This window comes from Budorcas taxicolor, chromosome 3 (assembly GCF_023091745.1).
Source record: "Budorcas taxicolor isolate Tak-1 chromosome 3, Takin1.1, whole genome shotgun sequence".
NCBI lineage: Eukaryota > Metazoa > Chordata > Mammalia > Artiodactyla > Bovidae > Budorcas > Budorcas taxicolor.
In genome coordinates this window covers 100,027,050-100,048,591 of record NC_068912.1, presented here as the reverse complement: position 1 = coordinate 100,048,591, position 21,542 = coordinate 100,027,050, and the positions used below count along the sequence as shown (strand labels likewise).

Below are 21,542 nucleotides of genomic sequence, written 5' to 3'. Positions count from 1 at the left end.
CTGCTCGGCCTCCCTCAGGCCCACATCCGCACTCCGACCTGGGAAATCCCTTCTCCGGACTCGCCCTCCCCAGGCCTCAGATTTTCACCCTTCCCCCTCCCCCCACCGCTACTACCCCCTGCCTTCAGGTCCATCTGGGGCCGTTATCCCGACTCCCCTCTGCCCAGTCTGGCAGTCTCTTCCCCTGCCTCTTCCCCCCATCCTAGACCTCTGCCCATTTCCGATTGGGTACTTCCTTTTTGCCCTTCTCTCCCGCCTCGGCTACCTGGAGACCGACACTCTTCATACTTCGGGCCCAAAGCTCAGCCCCTGGCTGTATTCCCTCCATCCCTGCTCCTTTAATTAGCCCATGCTTTCAATAGAATAGCAGCCCGCTCTTTAGTAGGCTGGTTCTACATTCTCAGCTGCTGTGTGCCTTTGACCTTTGCCTAATGGGTACTTGACAGTTTATATTCCTGGGTCCAGGATGGTAAGTATCGGCCTATGGGAGACTGTGGCTAGCACTATGGCTGGGTCTAATGGACTGTTTCCGTTCTCCTCTTACAGAGGAGGAGCTTAGCTCCAAGCCAGCTGGCCAAGAGAAAACCGGAAGACGGACCCTCTGATGATGAAGACTGGCAGCCTGGAGCAGTGGTGAGTACTCTGCCCTCAAGGGGATAGGGAACGTGGGGTTGCAGGGCTGTTTAGGCAGAGAGGAATCCTAGACTTGGTTTCTGGAGTTACATGAAATGTACCCTGTCACCTCCAGAAGCGTTTCAGTGCTTACTGTTCTTTTAGTGAGTGCTTACTATGTGTCAGGCATCGAACTGGATAAAAATCTTTGTCCTCAAGGTGCTCACTAAAAGCTAGTATGCCTCAGTTTTCCTGATAGGAAAATTTGCCATGTTCCAAAGCAAAGAGCTGATTGGGTTGGACCCTTTGGCTCCCTTGGGAAAAAGGGGGAGGACGCCCCAGCAGCAACTAGCAGCTCTTTTTTCTCTTTGTCACCTGCCCAGTGTCACAGAACAGTAGGGTGCACTGGGCCTATGGTAGAATCTGAGCTTCCTTGGACCTTGATTGGAGGGGTGGTGCCACCCCTCCAGTCCCTGCAGATAATCAAGGGCACCACGTTTGACTTTGGACTGGGCCCTGCCTTGGAGGCTTTTTGGGGCTAGCTGTGGTAGGACCTATGTAACCTAAATCAGTAGGATGATGATTTAGCATGCTCTTCAGAGAGACCAATTCAAGAAGCAGTGGTTTGACCATTGGAACTTTGGAGGAAGGGATTAGCTAAGAAATATCTAGAAGGCAGTTTGGGGTGGTTGCAACGTGTGAGTAAAAGCCTATGGAGAGAGTGGAAGGGGTCTGGTGTTTGTTTCAGGTGTGCCTTGTAGCTTCAGATACCTTGGCAAGCTGCTACAAGTGGATTCTTGCCTGATGGCTCAGTGGGGCTCATTCTGTAGCTGCACTGCTGGTGTGCAGGCTGCCTTGGCTGTCCCTTGACACTTACATGGGTCTCAGACTTGAACTTGGGGCAGCACTTGGTGTTGTCTGCTCCTGGTTGCTCCAGAAAGTGCTTTCAGTGCTGGTGTTCTCACAGACATGGTGGGGACTGACGAGAGCGGCCTGGGAGTTGGGAGCAGCTCTACTCTTGCCCTCCATTGGTAAACCCTGGGAGGAAAGCAAAGAGTCACTCAGTCATTCGTTGGGGCTTTTGGAGTGAAGATCTGTGGGCAGCTTGACTATGCTACTGATGGACTTGCCCATCACAGGCCCACTTCATTCACTTCTTCCATTGCCCCTCGGGGCTTCCCTGATAGCTCAATTGGAAAGAATCCGCCTGCAGTGCTGGTTCGATTCCTGGGTCGGGAAGATCCCCTGGGGAAGGGAATGGCTACCCACTCCAGTATTCTGGCCTGGAGAATTCCATGGACTGTATAGTCCATGGGGAGGCAGAGCTGGACAGGACTGAGTGACTTACTTTTCACTGCCCCTCAAATTAGGCAAGTTCTTTAACTTCACTAAGCTCCAGTGTTCTCACTGTTACATCAGGATGTAAACAAGTATTCTAGGATTACTGTGAAGATGATATATGATGACACATGTGAAGAGTTTAGCACAGTGCTTTACGCTTAATGAGATTTTAAATATTAGTTGTCATTGTGGCTAACTCTGTATCATCCAGACTTCACCTTCCCCAATTCTCTCTTCTAGACTCCTAAGAAACCTAAGAAATCCAGCTGTGAGACCCAGAGCCAGGAGTGTTTCCTGTCTCCTTTTCGGAAACCTTTGACTCAACTAACGAATCGACCACCCTGTCTGGACAGCAGTCAACATGTAAGCCCTCGCTATAGCCTGTCGATGTCTGTGTGTGCCCTCTTTTGTTTAGGGAGGCTCCCTGAGTCCTCACGCAGTAGCCAGCAGATGCTTTAGTGGGAGCTTTGGGCCTGGCCACAGCTCCCGGGGCCTGGAACAGGCCTCTTTTCTTTTCTTAGAGATTTCCTTAGTGTACCTGACTTGGAATTCCCCTTGTTATAGCTACTTGGGCACCAACTCTCAGGTGGCTGAGACTGCTGATGACAAGAAGGTGCAGAGAGTAAAGACCTTCCCATTTAGGCAAGGTGTTGGAACCCGTCAGAGAACTGTCTCTGATTCTGCATAATGGCTTTTAAGAAGTACCAGAGTCCTATAGCTTTCACTGTATCCTTGAGTAAAATCAAAAGTAATCACCACCATGGCAGGTTATGTGCATTATCTCATGTAACTCATTTTTTTAAGATAAGGAAGCTGAATCCTAGAGGGGTTAAATAATTTGCTTAAAGTTACAAAATTGTCAGATCTGCCTGCTGCTGCTGCTGCTAAGTTGCTTCAGTCGTGTCCGACTCTGTGTGACCCCAGAGACGGCAGCCCACCAGGCTCCCCCATCCCTGGGATTCTCCAGGCAAGAACACGAGTGGGTTGCCATTTCCTTCTCCAATGCATGAAAGTGAAAAGTAAAAGTGAAGTCGCTCAGTCGTGTCCGACTCTTCGATACCCCACGGACTGCAGCCTACCAGGCTCCTCCGTCCATGGGATTTTCCAGGCAAAAGTACTGGAGTGGGGTGCCATCGCCTTCTCCGCAGATCTGCCTAGCTCCATCCAAGGCGTTTTCCTCTAAACCTTCTGAAGGACACCAAGACACAGCTCCAAAAACCTTTGGAATTTAAATGATAAGAGGGATCAAGATGTCTTCTGTTATTCCTAATGAACTCCTTTCAGCCACACCTGAGTTTGCTAATAAGATGACTTTGGAAAGCACTTAACTTTGGGACTGGTTGCCAGGGGAACCAACCCAACAATGGTCAATGTTTAATCAGTCCAACCTGTGTCAAAAGCCTCCTCAGAAACACAAAAGGTTTGGGAGAGTTTGGAGAACTTCCCCGGAGAAGGCAATGGCACCCCACTCCAGTACTCTTGCCTGGAAAATCCCATGGACGGAGGAGCCTGGTAGGCTGTAGTCCGTGGGGTCGCTGAGTCGGACACGACCGAGTGACTTCACTTTCACTTTTCGCTTTCATGCCTTGGAGAAGGAAATGGCAACCCACTCCAGTGTTCTTGACTGGAGAATCCCAGGGACACGGGAGCCTGGTGGGCTGCCGTCTCTGGGGTCGCACAGAGTCGGATGCGACTGAAGTGTCTTAGCAGCAGCAGCAGCAACAGAACTTTTGGTTAGTGAGCAGAAAGTCAGAAAGAGGCACGCTCGAAGCTCCAAGCTCCAGTGTTCACCGCTCTTCCAGACCTCCTCCCTCTGTGTGTCTGTTCATCTGGCAATTCATTCATATCTTTTAATATTTGTGATAAACCAGTAATCTAGTAAGTAAACTTAATCTGAGTTCTCTGAACCAGCTAGTGAATTAATCTAAGGAAGGGGTTGTGGTAACATTTGATTTGTAGCTTGGGGTCAGAGCCTTTCAAGACTCTGCCTGCAATGCAGGAAACTTGGGTTCGATCCCAGGGTTGGGAAAATCCCCAGGAGAAGGAAATGGCAGTCCCCCCCAGTATTGCCTGGAAAATCCCATGGACAGAGGAGCCTGGCAGGCTACAGTCCATGGGGTCGCAAAGAGCTGATTGAGCAACTTTCACTTTGTGGTTAGAAGCACCTAGACTTGAAATTTGTTTCTGATGCTTTCTCCTGGAAGATAGTGTTGGAATTAAGGTGTAGGGAACCCAAGTGGAAACGAAGATTTGCTTGATGTGTGGAAAACCCACGTCAGGTGTCAGAAATAGTGTAGTATTGAGAACAGAGGAGACGCAAGATTGTTTTTTAAAATTTTCATTGGAGTATAGTTGCTTTACAGTGTTGTGTTAATTTCTGCTGTGCAGCAAAGTGAATCAGCCATATGTGTATATATCTCCCCTCTTTTTGGATTTCCTTCCCATTTAGGTCACGACAGAGCACTGAAGAGCGTTCCCTGAGCTATACAGTAGATTCTCATTAGTTATTTTACACGTAGTATCAAGAGTGTATATATGTCAATCCCATTTCATCCCACCCTCTCCCTTTCTCCTTTGGTGTCCATGCCTTTGTTCTCTACTTCTGTGCGTCTGTTTCTGTTTTGCAGATCAGATCATTTTTTCTAGATTCCTCATATATATGTTAATACATGATACTTGTTTTTCTCTTTCTGGCTTACTTCACTCATTTATAACAATCTCCAGGTCCATCCATGTGTCCACAAATGACCCAATTTCATTCCTTTTTATGGCTATTCCATTGTGGACACACACACACATAAATACTATATATTTTTTATCCATTCCTCTGTTGGTGAACATTTAGGTTACTTCCGTGTTCTGGCTATTGTAAGTAGTGCTGCAATGAACATTGGGATACATCAGTCTTTTTTTTTTTATAAAATAAGCAACAAGGACGTGCAACACAAGGAAGTATAGTCATTACTTTGTGATAACTTTATTTTTTGCTTTAGAGAGTTGATATTTCATTTTTTAAATTTTTATTGGAGTATAGTTGATTTATAGTGTTGTTTCAGGTGTGAGCTTCCCAGGTGGCTCAGTGGTAAGCAATCTGCCTACCAATGCAGGAGCTGAGAGTTTGATCTCTGGGTCGGGAAGATCCCCTGGAGAAGGAAATGGCAACCCACTCCAGTATTCTTGCCTGAGAAATCCCGTGGACAGAGGAGCCTAGCAGGCTGTGGTCCATGGGTTCATAACGAGTCGGACACAACTGACAACTACATGTGTCTTTTTAAATTATGGTTTTCTCTGAGTATATGTCCAGTAGTGAGATTGCTGTTCTATTTTGAGTTTTTTTAAGGAACCTCCATACTGTTCTCCATAGTGTTTGTACCAGTTTATATTCCCAACAACAGTGCAAGAGGAGTTCCTTGTCTTCACTCGCTCTCTAGCATTTATTGTTTGTAGATTTTATTAATGATGGCCATTTTGATGGGTGTGAGTTGATACCTCATTGTAGTTTTGATTTGCATTCCTCTAATAATTAGTTATGTTGAGCATCTTTTCATGTGTTTGTTTGGCCATCTGTATGGTTTCTTTGGAGAAATGTCTATTTACGTCTTCTGCCCATTTTTTGATTGGGTTTTTTTGATATTGAGCTGCATGAGCTGTTTGTATATTTTGGAGATAAATGCTTTTTCAGTTTCTTCATTTGCAAATATTTCCTCCTATTCTGAGGGTTGTCTTTTTGTCTTGTTTATGGTTTCCTTTACTGTGCAAAAGGTTTTACTTTTAATTAGGTTTCATTTGTTTGTTTTTATTTTCATTAGGAGGTGCATCGAAAAAGATCCGAGTGTTTTGCCTGTTTCCCTCTAAGAGTTTTATTGTGTATAGCCTTACATTCAGGTGTTTAACCCATTTTGAGTTTATTTTTGTGTATGGTGTTTGGAAGTGTTCTAATTTAATTCTTCTACATGTAGCTGTCCAGTTTTCACAGCACCATTTATTGAAGTCTTTTCTCCATTGTATTTTCTTGCTTCTTTTGTCATAGATAAGATGACCGTGGGTGTGTGGGTTTATCTCTGGACTGTCTGTCTCTTTCCATTGGTCTATATTTTTGTTTTTGATCCAGTGTCTTGATTACTGTAGCTTCGTAGTATAGTCTGAAGTCAGGGAGCCTGATTCCTCTAGCTTCATTTTTGTTTCTCCAGATTGCTTTAGTTATTCAAGGTCTTTTCTGTTTCCATATAAATTGTAAAGTTTTATTTTCTAGTTCTATGGAAAATGCCATTGGTAATTTGATAGGAATTGCATTGAATCTATAGATTGCTTTGGGTAGTATACTCATTTACGTTTACACAATATTGATTCTTCCAATCCAAGAACATGGGATATCTCCATCTGTTTGTATCTTTAATTTCTTTCATCAGTATCTTATACTTTTCTGCATACAGGCCTTTTGCCTCTGTCAATCAGTTCAGTTGCTCAGTCGTGTCCAACTCTTTGTGATGCCATGGACTGTAGCACTCCAGGCCTCCCTGTCCATCACCAACTCCCAGAGTTTACTCCGACTCATGTCCATTGATTCGGTGATGACATCCAACTATCTCATCCTCTGTTGTCTCCTCCTTCTGCCTCAATCTTTCCCAGCATCAGGGTCTTTTCTAATGAGTTGCTTCTTTGTATCAGGTGGCCAAAGTATTGGAGCCTCAGCTTTAGCATCAGTCCTTCCAGTGAGTATTCAGGACTGATTTCCTTTAGAATTGATTGATTTGATCTCCTTGCAGTCCAAGGGACTCTCAAGAGTCTTCAACACCACAGTTCAGAAGCATCAATTCTTCAGTGCTCAGCTTTCCTTATAGTCCCAACTCTCACATCCAGACATGACTACTGGAAAAACCATAGCTTTGACTAGATGGACCTTTGTCCGCAAAATAATGTTTCTGCTTTTTAATATGCTGTCTAGGTTGGTCATAACTTTTCTTCCAAGGAGTAAACATCTTTTAATTCCATGGCTGCAGTCACCATCTGCAGTGATTTTGGAGCTCAAGAAAATAAAGTCTGTCACTGTTTCCATTGTTTCCCCATCTATTTTTCATGAAGTGATGGGACCAGCTGCCATGATCTTAGTTTTCTGAATGTTGAGCTTTAAGCCAACTTATTCACTCTCCTCTTTCACTTTGATCAAGAGGCTTTTTAGTTCCTCTTCACTTTCTGCCATAAGGGTGGTGTCATCTGCATAGCTGAGGTTATTGATATTTCTCCTGGCAATCTTGATTCCAGCTTGTGCTTCATCCTGCCAGGCATTTCGCATGATGTACTTTGCATATAAATTAAATAAGCAGGGCCTTAGGGCCTTTGCCTCTGTAGGTAGGATTTTTTTTTTTTTCGCCTGTGCTGGATCTTTGTTGCTGCCCACAGGCTTTCTCTAGTTGTGGTAAGCAGGTGCTGCTCTGTAGTTGCTATGAGTGGGCTTCTCACTGCAGTGGCTTCTCTTGTGGATCATGGGCTCTAGGGCGCAAGGGCTTCAGTAGTTGTGACGGAGGCTACAATACTGATTCTTCAGCATGTGGAATCTTCCCAGATCAGGGATCAAATCCATGTCCGCTGCATTGGCAGGCGGATTCTTAACCACTGGACCGCCAAGGCTGTCCTGTAGCAAGGTTTATTCCTAGGTGTTTTGTTGTTTTTGTTGCAATGGTAGAGACACGGGATTGTGTTTTTCCTTTATAGGGACATTTTGAAGGAAAAATGGGAATATGATGATAGGAATGTGTAACAGAGGTTAGTTATTTATGCATTCAGAAAACATTTTACATACTATTTGTTGAATACAGAAACATATGTATAATGTATATAAGATATAAACCAAAATAACTCCTGTGAACCCACCACCCAGGGCTAGAACATCATCTCAGTCATAATTCTTTTCCCATTCCCAGAGGTACCACCATCCTAACTATGTTCATCATCCCTTGCTTTTTGTGATAGTTTTACCATATGTATATAATTCACTAAAGTAATATTGTTTAATTGTTTCCTGAGCTTAAAAAAGTAGTATTAGTCCTCTGGAACTGTTTTAATTCAGGATTTATCTTATGAGATTAGTGTGAGGGTGGTGAGAGTTTGCAAACAGGAGGCCTAACAGGCTGGAGACTCGAATCTGAGGGACATGCTGATGAGGTCGGGTCCTGAAGACTGTGAGGAGTTTGTCAGGTGAAAGAGCAGGAAGTGTTCCAGGTAAAGGGAACAGCCTGTGTGAAAGCTGTGGAGGGAGGATCCCCAAAGGAAAACAATGCTTTAAGACTATGGAAGCCAGTGCAGCCCTGGGGGCAGACCTCAGCCTTAGACACAGTGTTTTAAGTCCTGTGGGTTGTCTAGGTTTGCACATGTACATGTGGTACCTAGGAGAGTGTTATGGACTGGAAATAGATTTGAGGTGATTGGCATAGAGTTTGACACCTCCAAAAACTGTATTGGTGTGTCCATGTGAATGTATAGTCAGAAGAACTTAAGGTCAAACCCTGAGAAACACTGACTTTTAAAGGGATTGGGCAGAAGAAGAGGAGCCCGTTAGGCGACTGAGTGTAAAGTCCCAGAAAGACAAAATAGTGGGAGAATGGTGTCATGGAAGTCAAAAGCAGAGACTATTTGAGAGGAAAGAGTGACCAGCTTTGTCTAGTAAGATAGGGTAGAAAAATATCTCTTGGAGTTAAGGTCTTGTAGGCCATTGGTGACCTTGGGCAGAATCATTTCAGAAGATAGGAGGAGTGGGAGATAAGGGGGAAACAGACTACTTTTTCTAGAAGTTTGAAGGGGTGGCGATATGAGGTCAAAGGACATTTTGTTTTTAAGATAGGAGAGAGTTAAGTATGTCTTAAGTGCTGGTGAGAAAGAGCTGGTAGAGGGAGAAGCTTGAGATAGAGAAAGATCAGGCAGGCCTGATAGCATGACTGGGAGAGGGAAGCCTTGACCTTGGTGGGGAGGAGGAATGTTCTTCTCCCTCTTCTATCATCAGGAGCAAAGGGTGGTGTGGATTTTCAGTAACTAAATGAACCGAGTGAGAGCATGCTTTCTCGCCTGCCTCTGTCAGAGTCTAGTGACTATTCCCAGACCTGATTCTTGGAAGCTGCATTGCAAGTCTTGCAGGCTGTGCCCTCAGATGGTTTTAGCCAGGGGTCCTCGCCTCCTTCCACAGTAGTTCCACAAGCCTGCACTTCTACCTGCAGAACTTGTGGCTCCTGGGTTTTACTGAAAGTCTTTTTAAATTTGGAGCATACATTCTTGGCTACTTAGAGCTTTAATACTAGCCTCTTAAATTGATAATCTTGAAAATAATATCTCAGTTTTGGAATTAAAAGCAGAATTAATGCCAAGTTAGGGAAGAAATTGAGTCCATCTTTTTCCTTTTCTTCTTCTTTGACTTAATGGTAGCTTTTTGTTAGCATCTTTCATGTATAAGTTTCTCATTATCGTTTCTTGATAATTAAAAATAATCAAAAAATTTTATTCTGCTGCAAAGAAATATGCAAATAAAGAATTGGAGCCTTTCTCCAACCCTGGCCTTGTGTTATTTAAGCATGGTGATGAAGTTCAGTTCTCCACGTTTTTTTCTATCATGCAATACATTGCCATATATAGTCATTATATTCTTCTTCTTTAAAGTACATTGAGTTTCTAGAATTTAATTTATAATCTATACAGATGGATCAGAATAAAAAGATAAAAATTTCAGGGCAGTTGCTTTTTTTTTTCCCCCTATTAAACTGCCTTTTTGCTAGAAGGGAGTATTTTTCATTACTTTCCTACTAATGTATTCCATTAAGACTGCCTTCAACGTTTCTGCTCTTGTTTTCTCCTTGCTCTCTTGCCTAACTCTTATTTTGTTGAGGTTCACAGGCTATTGTAATTCCCTAGAGGGCTCAGGTGTCTATAGATGAGAACTTGGATGGGAGTTGTCAGTTAGCTCAGGAGCTGATACTGTGGACTTCTCCTTCTGCCCCAGCCCAGTAACCCAGTGCTGATTCCAGGCTGAAGTGATGGCACAGAGACTTCCTGTCATCCTTGTCCCTGGCTTTTTTGGTGATTGGCTTGCCCTCTCTCTCATGTCCTCTTGGCTCATATTTTCCCCTCTCTTGTACCATTCCGTGCAGGAAGCTGTTGACTCTGGGCTGATCCACATGCTATACTCAAACAGGTTGGGTTAGGAAGCCATACTGCCCATCTGTGACAAATAAAAGCCCTGGAATCAGGAAAGTCCTACAGATGTCATGGTTGTGTGGCTTGGGAAACCACTTAGCCTCAATTTGCTCATCTGTAAAATAGGGGTGCCAGTAATATACAGACCTCAAAGACCTATTAATGAGGATTGGTAACATGAATGCAAGGACTTAGCACTGCGTCTGACATACATTATTAGTCGTCATTATTGCTGTCATTTTGGTTGTTATCAACATTATTTTACTGATACCTCTGCTCCTTTTTCTCCTGTGACCACTACTCTTAGAAGGGCTGTTTAGTTCCCAAGGAGGCTGATGTAAAAATTGATATGGGAATTAGATGCAGTAAGCAGGATTGATCAGAGATTACAAAAGAAGTATGAGCTATGCTTGGAAAGATGTAGCCCTGTAGGACAGTGGTTGAATCTAGACTTGAGAGTTCTGTTAGTACTGGGATCGGGTCAGTTTGTGGTGCTTTCTTAAGGCACTGCAGCCTAGGGAATAGTTAGGTATGCTTGCTTGGTGTGATCTTTCATGAGCTAAAAGTTCTGAGTCTTGTGGTTGACCAAGGCCAGGTACTTGCTTTGGCACTGTCCTGTCCCTGGGGATTTGTGGTACCTCGTGCAAAGCCTCAAAGATGAAAGCCATTGTACAAAACCTAATAATTTAATATGGAGCACATCTTCTGTTCTAGATGCATCTGAATGAGATGTAGTCAAACTACAGTGCTCTAAATATATTATGATGCTTACATGGGCATTTTTGACTGTGTTTATAAAAATATCCCATAACATCTCCAAGCAGTCCTGAATCCTTGTTTCTTCTCTTTTTAGGAAGCATTTATTCGAAGCATTTTGTCAAAGCCTTTCAAAATCCCCATTCCAAATTATCAAGGTAAAAGTGGAGACTCTTCTGTTTCTTGAATTAGTCATGTGTGAATATGCCCAAATAGATCATAACACCTGCTTTTGTAAGTACAAGCTTACCTTGGAGTTAAAAATGCCAGTCCAGTGATGACTATGTGTGGGGTGACCCTCCCGGGGCCTGCATGAGGTCTGTGTTTGATAAGTTCAGCAAGGGTTACCAAGACTAAGTGCCCCTCATCTTGGTGGGGATGTGCCAGTGTGCAGGAAGCTTCTGGTGGCCAGGGTGGCTGATGGACCCAGGCTCCATTCCGTCCAAGTGAGTCCAGTAGCATTTCCTTTACAAGGGTTACAAGGTTGACTGTCGGAGGTCTAGGTTCTGCAGGTTTCCCCCTCTGTACAAAGGACAGAGCGTTGTGCTAACTCGGGCTGGCGGGGGGAGGCAAACTTGAGCTTTCAGTCTTGAAAGGCCCTGTAGGGTTTCAGACCTTTCCAGGGTTGTTTTGATTTAAGATGAAAGAGACCTGAAATTTGTAGTTGAGTGGGAGAAGTAATATCTGAGAAGTAATAACTGGTTAATGATTAGGCAGAGGTGCCCAACTTACATCTGGAGAGGTACTGGGGAGAGAGGGTCATGTGGAAGCTTCAGAAAGTTATGTGAAGGATAGGCATTTAACCTGGGCAGGCTGGAGCTCGTCAGCTTAGAGGCTCAAGTGACAAATTGTTGGTTTCTAGGTCCTCTGGGCTCTCGGGCATTGGGCCTTAAACGGGCTGGGGTCCGCCGAGCCCTCCACGACCCCCTGGAAGAAGGTGCCTTGGTTCTGTACGAGCCTCCCCCACTGAGCGCCCATGACCAGCTGAAGTTTGACAAGTATGTGCATTGGTGTTTGTTGAGCAGTTGTGGTCCTCTGTAAGTGCACAGAGCCTGGAGGGCAGAGAGCCTTTTGGTGTGGTTTCACCCTGGGACCTGCATGTGTTTTCAGAGTGCTGTCATGACGACGGTACCATCCAGAGAGTGAGTAGGTGGGGAGGACAGTGCCTGGGGAAGAGTTTGTAGATATGCCCAGTTGGTGGGTTTCCTCATCCTTTCCCACCAGGCTCAGTCAGGGGAGCAGGGGATGTTGAGGTGATGACATAGGGAACCCATCCCCGTCTCCTCGCTTTCTCACCCTGGAGAGGAATTTGCTATGGGTTGATCGCACGGGCCAGAGAGATCCTCTCTTAGGCAACTGCCTCTGGATCCACAGGACATAGCTTTCTGAGGGTGTACCCTTGCCGTGTCTGAGCTCTGTTTTCTGTGTTGTGTTTTCTCAGGGAAAAACTTCCTGTCCATGTGGTTGTTGATCCTATTTTGAGTAAGGTCTTGAGGCCTCATCAGAGAGAGGTGAATGGGGGTGGGGGTGAGGTTTGGGCTGGGGCAGCGGCTGGGCCTGAGAGGCTGTCATCCCTGGGGCAGCAGCAGTGGGGTGCCAGAGGGGGCTGAGTGCTGTCACTGTTCCCCAGGGAGTAGAGTTCCTGTGGGAGTGTGTCACTGGCCGGCGCATCCCCGGGAGCCATGGCTGCATCATGGCTGATGAGATGGGCCTGGGCAAGACGCTGCAGTGCATCACCCTGATGTGGACGCTTCTGCGCCAGAGTCCAGACTGCAAGCCGGAAATCGACAAGGCGGTGGTGGTGTCGCCCTCCAGCCTAGTGAGGAACTGGTACAATGAAGTTGGGAAATGGCTTGGAGGGAGGATCCAACCTCTGGCCATCGATGGAGGCTCTAAGGACGAGATAGACCAAAAGCTGGGTAGGAGCCTTAACAAACGTGACTGCACTCCTCCATACAACCTGCTCTTTCTGAAGTGTATCCTCACTGATAACCGGGGTCAAGGGCAAGGAGGGGGAGGAAGATATTAGAATTACCATGAAAAAGAGTTTAGTTGTTTCCAGGCTAAATTACAGAATCATCAAACTGGTTTTTTCTTTAGCATATTCTTAGACTTGCTCTCCTGACATCTTTTCTGTTGTAGAAGGATTTATGAACCAGCGTGGTGCCAGAGTGCCTTCTCCCATCCTCATCATTTCCTATGAGACTTTCCGCCTTCACGTTGGAGTCCTCCAGAAAGGGAGTGTTGGACTGGTCATATGTGATGAGGTACTTGATGTACTGCTGTTTGGGTGGTGGGAGAAAAGTCTGTCAGTGTCTTCCCACTGAAAAGTGCCGTCCAGGGGCTGTGCTAGTTACTAGGAGATGCTGAGGACAGAACATATGCCTCAGAGTCAGCAGATGGGAGGGAGAGCCCAGGGTACCAATCTGCCAAGAGAGGGGTTGAGTGGTGCTTGGGGTGCCAGGGAGAGTGCGGTGCTGGGGCTGACCGGGTTTGTTCCCTCTACAGTTTTCCTAGACCAAAGGACTTTGAAGGCTGGGAGAGATGTGGATGGGTGGAGAGACGTGGCACAGGGTTTAGGGGAACAGGTTCTAGGGTCAGAGAGATCTTTATTCAAATCCTGGCTCTTCTGCTGCACACCAGTAATGTGACCTTGGACAAATTACTTAACTACCTAAGCCTCTCTGTGTCAGTAAAATGGGGTGATAATATCTGCCTCATGGGATTATTGTGAGGATTAAATGAAGGAAAGCTTTTATCACAGTGCCTGGTATGTCATAAGACCTTGGTAAATGTCACCTCTGATTTTTATGTAGGCTAGAGGACTCCCATGAACAGGTGCACAGTGATAGGAAAGTCCTGTGTGGATAGTCCATACACATTGTGAGCCTGTGTTGACTCTCTGGGACTGAGGGAAATATAGCAGTTGTTGCCTTCTGGCCTTTTCCAGCACTGTGCATGAAGGGTGGTAGGGATGTTACTACTTCGAAAGGAGTGAGGGTGGCTGGGAGCTTCCTGGTATAAAGAATTTCCCAGGTCTTCAGAGGGCTTGGCTGCCCTGAGCCTGCTGACCTTGTTTACATCTTGGGGAAAGTCAGGGCATTCCCTGGGGCTTTAGTGGAGGGGTGGCTGGAAGACTTGGCCCCATCTTTCAACTGATGGCAGGCTTGACTGTGCTTTGGGGACTATAGATTACCCTAGTATCTGAGGGTCTTTTGGGAGGGGACAAAGAAGAAAAGCTTACTGGGTAACCATGCTTGCTAGCCCTGAGCTGTTTCCCAGTTGAACTTTTGTCCTTATGAAGGGTCGTTACCTGGCATGTCTGCCAACTTCTGATACCCTGATGGGCCATTCCTTGGTAGGAGTAAGGGATTTAGCAGATTGAGGTGGGGTGTGCACGTGACCCCTGCACAGCGCCCTGGCATTTGCTTCATCATGGAAAGGGACTGTGCCAGGAGCCTCGTCTAGAGGCCAGGATGTTGGGGAGGGGAAGGGAAGGCAGGCTGATGGCAGGCTGAGCCCTTGAGGACCGAGGGCGTCTAGATTTTCTTTTGCTCTATAGTGTTTCATTTTTCCCCTCATTCTCTCCTGTTTTCTGAGCTGACTGGCACAAGGTTCTAAGCTGCCTCTTTGTACACTGCAGCGTCCTGGCCTTCCCTTATACTAATCTACCTTTTTAAAAAAATTTTATTTATTTGGCTGTGCTGGGTCTTAGTGGCAGCACGTGGGATCTTCACTGTGGCTCCTAGTTGGGGGATGCGAAATCTAGTTCCCTGACCAGGGATTCAACCCGGGCCTCCTGCACTGGGAATGCAGAGTCTTAACCACTAGACCACCTGGGAAGCCCGTCACGTACCTTTTATTTATCAGAGTAAGAGAGTGAGGGTCGTGTTGTACTCTTTGTGACCCATGGACTGTAGCCCACTAGGCTCCTCTGTCCATGAAATTCTCCAAGCAAGAGTACTGTAGTGGGTTGCCATTCCCTGTCGTGTTGTCAGAAACCTGAGGAAGCCAGAGTCCTGAAGAGAGGGTCAGCCTGCTCTAGGAGGAGTTTGTCCTGTTCAGATCCCTGAAAGCCTTTTCCCCAGGCTTTCATGTTCCCAGCTTCCTCCTGGCTGATGCTTTTCTCTGGAACACACAGAAATAATAAAAGATAATAATAGCATGATAACTGTGTACAAAATCTTGATCCACATAGTAATCTGAGTTAGGCAGAGCGAGTGAGAACACTTGGGATCAGTGTTGGCTTCGCTGCTTATAAGCGTGTCTGTGGATGAGACTGTTCTCAGTAGACGGCACATTGTCTACCTGAAAGGGACATGATCCAGATCAAGAAAGAGGGTATATGGATGGAACCATTTTGTAAGGTGTTATAAATGGGAGGGACTGACATCGTCTTTACCTCAGTTTTGGAGGTTAGGAAACTGAAGCTTAGGGGAGTGCTGGGACTTGAATCCAGGTCTGAGATTTTAAGGCCTGGCTCTTCTCCACTCCTGCCTTAGATGTAACCAAAGCTTGGTGTAGGGTGAAACTTGGCTTGACTATGGAAGGACTGTCTGTCCCTGAATGCTTCAGTCGGTTCCATGTACGTTTCTTTACAAGTTCTAGAACACAAAACCAGTCAGATGCTGGGGAAATGTGTTAAATTCATGTGGCTCATGAGAGAGAAGTGGTAGTATTTAATCTTGGTATTTTTTTTTTTGCTTTTAAAAGGATAAGCTGATAATTCTGCCAGAATAGAAATTCAGCCAGAACTTTGACAACTTTTTATCTAGCCAAATATTTGATTTGCTGAGATGCCAGGGTTTGGGTTTTAAATTTGTGGCCAGTGGTATCAGGAGCTGGGTCTGGAGCCAGAGTGGCTTCATAGGAGCTGGGCTTGGCCTTCTCTTCCACAGAGACCCACAAAGGTTCAGCTCAGTTCATTAAATTGAGTTATTAAGTACCTGTTAGGTCGGAGAAGGCAATGGCACCCCACTCCAGTACTCTTGCCTGGAAAATGCCATGGATGGAGAAGCCTGGTAGGCTGCAGTCCATGGGGTCGCTGAGTCAGACACAACTGAGCGACTTCACTTTCACTTTTCACTTTCATGCATTGGAGAAGGAAATGGCAACCCACTCCAGTGTTCTTGCCTGGAGAATCCCAGGGACGGGGGAGCCTGGTGGGCTGCCGTCTGTGGGGTTGCACAGAGTGACACGACTGAAGCGACGTAGCAGCAGCAGCAGCAGCAGCAGCAGCAGATGGAGTCAGGCCGTGGGGAATCCCGTGATTGCCTGCCCTCAGGGAGCTTCTGTTTAGAGGGTTCCAGTTGTTGCTGCGCATTTCCCCAGGGCCTTTTGGGTAATTTCTTCACAAGTTTAAAGTTGCTTTTCCCTCTTCAGCTCAGGAGTCTCAGCCTTTTGTTTCAGGACTGGTGCTTGAGCTTTCAGTCATTTAAAAACTTAATTTTGTGTAGGATGTCTTTAAATTTTTTAAAATTGAGATACAGTTGACATAAAATGTTTTTGTTTTAGGTATACAACATTCAGTCATTTTGTTAAATAAAATTCTGTGTCTAATTCTTCAATAGCAATGTTGGTTATTCATTTCATTCTTCAGGAAACATACATTGACTAGAGAACTCTGTCTTGTGCATTAAGTTAAAAAGCAAATCTGACATGGTCTCTGCTTTAAAAAGTTTCTGCCTTGGTGAGATAAAGTGCCGGGTGGAAGGGCTAGGGGTGGTGGCAGTGATACAGGGATTGAGAAGGGATACAGAGAGAGGTTCTTTCTTTAGATCTGAACTGGATGGGTTCTGAGGAAAGAGGGGAGGAGGAACCTGGACTAAGTTCCTTACCACTAACAGTCCAGACACAGCCAGGAGTCTAATACAGAAGGCATCTGACTCAGGAGGTTCTAGGATGGTTGGGCTAGTGGGGGAGGGAGAATTCCCTGAAAGCCTGGGTCTCTAACATGTCCGGATGATCCCTGAAGAGGATAGGCAGGCTGCTGTGACTTTGGAGATGGGGGCAGAGGAAGAAACAGGGAATCCTTGCTTTATGGATGTAGCATTGAGCTAGAAGCTGAAGATCTGTCCTTGAGCCTGGCCTGTTTCTCCCCAAGAGAGTGGATAAACTCTCACTCTTGGTGCCCCTGCCCAGTTCCCAAGGCCTCAGGACCTGTAATGCTTTTGATTCCTCTTTTCCTGTCTACACAAGACTTTGCTGCTGTCAGAGAGGCCACATTCTGCCCAGGCCTCAGTGAGAATTAATTTCCTTGCAGGGACACAGGCTCAAGAACTCCGAGAATCAGACTTACCAGGCCCTGGACAGCTTGAACACCAGCCGACGGGTGCTCATCTCTGGGACCCCCATCCAGAATGATCTCCTTGAGTATTTCAGCTTGGTACACTTTGTCAACTCGGGAATCCTGGGTAAGAATCTGGCCTTTTCTCCTGCACTGGAGAGGAGCCTTGATGTAACCTTGCGAGTCTAACTCGAGCTGAGGAGAGAGGAGACCACAGTTAAATGTGCGTTACTAGACACTCTTTTAGGAAGACTTCTCTTGTCAAGGAGTACCAGAGCTGTGGGGAGACCTTGGCTCTGCGGGGCAGCTTAGCAAGGCCCACGCTGGCCCTTTTTCCCACTGGAGAGGTGGCAGGGGCTGTGCAGGGCAAGGTCTCCATGAGCTACAGATGGGACTACTACCCCCAGGCATCTTCGCTCATCACATCCTAGCAGCCTTACAAGAGCTCTTGCCTCAGAAAAGACTATCTTGGGCAGTTTTGTTTTTAACCATTATTTAGTGTGCAACTTAGTGTCATTAAATACATTCACATTGTTGTACAACCATCACCACCATCTACCTACAGAACTTTTCATATTGCAGCACTGGAACTCTTCCCATTAAGCAGCAACTCCTCACTGCCCCCCAGCCCCTAAAAACCATAGGTTGGGCAGTTGTTGTACATAGATAGCCGTGGAAGGGTTTGTTAGTGCCCATTTTTGAGCTTCATGTAAAAAGAATATTTTCCTTTGCATCTGGATTGTTTTGTTCAGTATAATGTTTGAGACTAATCCATGTTGTTGTCGATGGCAATTTGTTTTTCGTTTTAGTATACTATTCGATTTTTTTTAATATACCAGAATTTATTAGTTCTACTGTTGATAGACAATTGAATTTCCATTTTTATTTTGAATAATAATCCCATAAACATTCTTGTACTTCACCTGAGAATAATAGGCATTTCTCTGTTATAAAAATGGAATTTCTGGGTCATATGTTATGTATGAGTTTAGCCCTAGTAAATAATCCAGTTTGCCAGAGTGATTGTACCAGCAGTATATGAGAATTTTAGTGTTTCTACATCAGGGGCCAGCAATTTTTTTCTTAAGAGGCTAGATGGTAAGTATTGTAGGCTCATAGGCCATCCTGTCTCTGTCACAGGTACTCCGCTCTGCCGCTGTACCATGAAAGCAGCCGTAACGTGTAAATGCACAAGCATGGATATGTTCTAATAGAACTTTGCAGAAGCAGCTGACTGGTCCATGGCTGTAATTGCTGACCTCTGCTTTTTTTCACCAATATTTATCTTTAGAAGACATTAATTTTTTTTGTCATTCTGCTGATTGCTTAGTGATATTTCTTCGCATTTATTTAATTTTGAGTAAAAGTGGAACCCCTTTTCATATATTCATTGGCCATTTGGAGATCCACTTTTGTGAGGTACCTGATCTTTTAAATTCCTGACTAAAACAAAATCCTGTACTCATTCACAGTCACTCCCAACCCCACTTACCCCAACCCCTATCAACTACCAGTCTATTTTCTGTCTCTGTGTACTTGCCTGTTCTGGATATTTCCTGTAAATGGAATCATATAATATGAGACCTTTTGTGTTTGGCTTCTCATACTTAGCATAATGTTTTCAAGGTTCATCAGCATTGTAGTATGTATCAGTACAGATCTTCCTCAGCTTATGATGGGGTTCTGTGCCACTAAACCCATTAAAAGTTGAAAATGTCTTAAGTAAAAAATGCATTTAAGGGATGTCCTTGGTGGTCCAGTGGTTAAGACTGCATTTCCACTGCATGGGGTATAGGTTCAACCCGTGGTTGCGGAGCTAAGATCATGCATGCCATGCAGTGCAGCCAAAAAAATAAAAAAAATGGTATGCAGCATAAAAAATCATATACCTTAAAAAATGCATTTAATGCCAATGTCAATTGTTAACTCTCGTGATCACTGCAGCTCACAGGACTCTAGGCCATGGACTCAGTAGTTAAGACACACAGGCTTAATTGCCCTGCAGCATGTGGAGTCTTCCAGACCAGGGGTTGAACCTGTGTCCCCTGCATTGGGACTGTGGGATCTTAACCACTGGACCACCAGGAAAGTCCCTGGCCCGTTTACATTTAAGGTGTACATTTGAGTTTTGATCTACTTGCTATCTTAATATTTGGTCTTTCAAGTCTTTACTGCTTTGGTAGCTCTCTGATCCATTCAAATAGAAATTGCCTACAATTTGTTCAGCGTTGTTGTTCTTGGCAGGAAGGTTGGTCTGTGACAACGTAGTCTGCCATTCCTGGCAGTGGAAAAGTCATTACTTTCTGTGTTCTTTAATGCCTTTTCTCCTGTGCTTAGGAACCGCCCAGGAGTTCAAGAAGCATTTTGAATTGCCAATTCTGAAGGGTCGAGATGCAGCTGCCAGTGAGGAAGATAGGCGTGTAGGAGAGGAGCGACTGCGGGAGCTCACCAGCATTGTGAATAGGTAATGGGGGTGGGGTGACAGTAGGAGCACCTCTTGTGGGGTCCCCCCACATTTGGTCATCAGAATCGCCTCCTTAGCCATCCAAGGCCAATCCTTTGGGACCTTGGCCTTTGGGGGGTGGGATTCTATGAAGAGAGTGGGATGGTGCCCTGACAGTAATAGCCACTGAGTAAATGAAGGGGTCTGGCAGGCTGATTCCCTGCTTTCTTCCTGGCCTTGGCCCCTGTGGTCTGCTTTGGTGCCACTTAGCATCCTGCTGAGGAAGTTTTTGTATCCCTTGGAGCATTGTTAGTACTTCAGAAGCTTCCTTTGTCTGTCTCAGATCTAAAGCACCAAGCTTCTCTTCCCACATCCCACAGCTTTCTGTGACAGGTAGTAGATCTGAAGGATGGGTGGTATGCCTCCCGAGCTGATGGGGCTTTTTCAGCGGGGGCCACATTGCTCCAGGTGCAGGTATATTCTGCGCTTCTCTGTTGTACTTATATATACTTGATGGTTTGTGTCCTGAAGAGTCCTGCTTTTGCCAACTGCTACCTCCCTCTCAGGCTAAGATGACAGGAAAGAGAGTCTGTGCTCCTAGGAGCACAGGTGCCTGATCTCTGTCCTTCCTGGTCTGCCAGGTCATAGGGGCAGAATTTAACTGAACCTTGGGCCATTTGGCAGCAGGCATTTGGGCAAATGCAAGGAGAAACTCCCATAAAGACTCAATGGTTTACAGCTTCATTTCCCTGTCAGAGGACCAGGCTTAGTAGAAGACCTCTGCCTTCCTTTGAAGACAAGCTAACATTCTGAAGGAGAAGAGAAAGAGTTGTCCGTCAAGCTAGACCCTAAGAAAGGGTCTCCGTTCCCATGGCTGATACCCTGATATAGACATCTTTGCCATAGAGCTGATGAGTGTTTGACATTTGATACCGCAAAGAGCCTTGGTCCTTTGGGTGTCAGCTTTTATTCCGGTAATTAGTATGGCAGTTTTATCAGCCCCTTGCCTTTTTTTTTTCTTTTTAACCATTTATTTATTTGGATGCACAGCATGTGGGATCTTAGTTCCCTGACCAGGCATCAAACCTGTGTCCTCTGCTTTGGAAGCGTGGAGTCTTAACCACTGGACCACTAGGGAAGTCCCAACCCCTTGCCTTTTTATCTTGTTCTTCCAGGTGCCTGATACGGAGGACATCTGATATCCTTTCTAAATATCTGCCTGTGAAGATCGAGCAAGTGGTTTGTTGTAGGTACGGAACAACTGAGGAGTGTGGAGTGAGTGGGTAAAAGCTCAGCCCCTAGGTATTGTTGGGCTCTCAAGGTGTCCTCAGAAGGCAGAATTGTGGTTCTGCATTTCCTGCTGACCCAGCTACCCATCTTATTGGTTTTTTTTTAAAGGCTGACACCCCTTCAGATTGAATTATACAAGAGGTTTTTGAGACAGGCCAAGCCAGCAGAAGAGTTGCGTGAGGGCAAGATGAGTGTGTCTTCTCTTTCTTCGATCACCTCACTGAAGAAACTGTGTAATCGTGAGTTAGATCCACGTCCTGGGGTCCTCTGTGAAAGTGAGCGAGGAAGGTAGTTCAGCCACCTTTACTGAAACTTGTCCGTGGTCTTCACGGAGGCCACGTGTGATTCTAACCCTTCCCAAGGCATAAGCTCATGCACTGGACCAGACCCGTGTTTTGAAAGTTTAGCTTATCCTTGCTTGACCCATGTTTGATGCTTGGAGTATACAAGACTGTGTGAGTGTGTGCACAAGTGTGCCTATAAAATGTTGGGCGGGGGAAAAATAACAGACTTTGCCCTCTGTGGTATAACTCCCCTCTTGTTGGGAGAACACGGAACACACTCGTGAGCAAGATCCCAGGTGGCACTGACTACACCCTGGGCTTTGGAAACAAGTCTGGTGCTAAGGAAGATTAA

The 21,542-nt window shown here is 45.6% G+C and overlaps 1 protein-coding gene across 1 annotated transcript in view; it reads left to right on the top strand.

Annotated features, from left to right (window-relative positions):
- The first annotated feature begins 369 nt into the window (after nt 1–369).
- Nucleotides 370–21,542, top strand: part of RAD54L (RAD54 like) — a 38,266-nt gene continuing 17,093 nt past the window's right edge. Inside the window, exons 1-12 of the mRNA XM_052637096.1 lie at nt 370–469; nt 547–633; nt 2,194–2,316; nt 10,985–11,045; nt 11,750–11,885; nt 12,329–12,398; nt 12,518–12,806; nt 13,030–13,154; nt 17,150–17,300; nt 19,511–19,637; nt 20,792–20,866; nt 21,015–21,145. Coding sequence (XP_052493056.1) covers nt 467–469; nt 547–633; nt 2,194–2,316; nt 10,985–11,045; nt 11,750–11,885; nt 12,329–12,398; nt 12,518–12,806; nt 13,030–13,154; nt 17,150–17,300; nt 19,511–19,637; nt 20,792–20,866; nt 21,015–21,145 — 1,378 coding nt within the window. The 5' untranslated portion in view covers nt 370–466. The remainder of the gene's footprint in view (nt 470–546; nt 634–2,193; nt 2,317–10,984; nt 11,046–11,749; nt 11,886–12,328; nt 12,399–12,517; nt 12,807–13,029; nt 13,155–17,149; nt 17,301–19,510; nt 19,638–20,791; nt 20,867–21,014; nt 21,146–21,542) is intronic.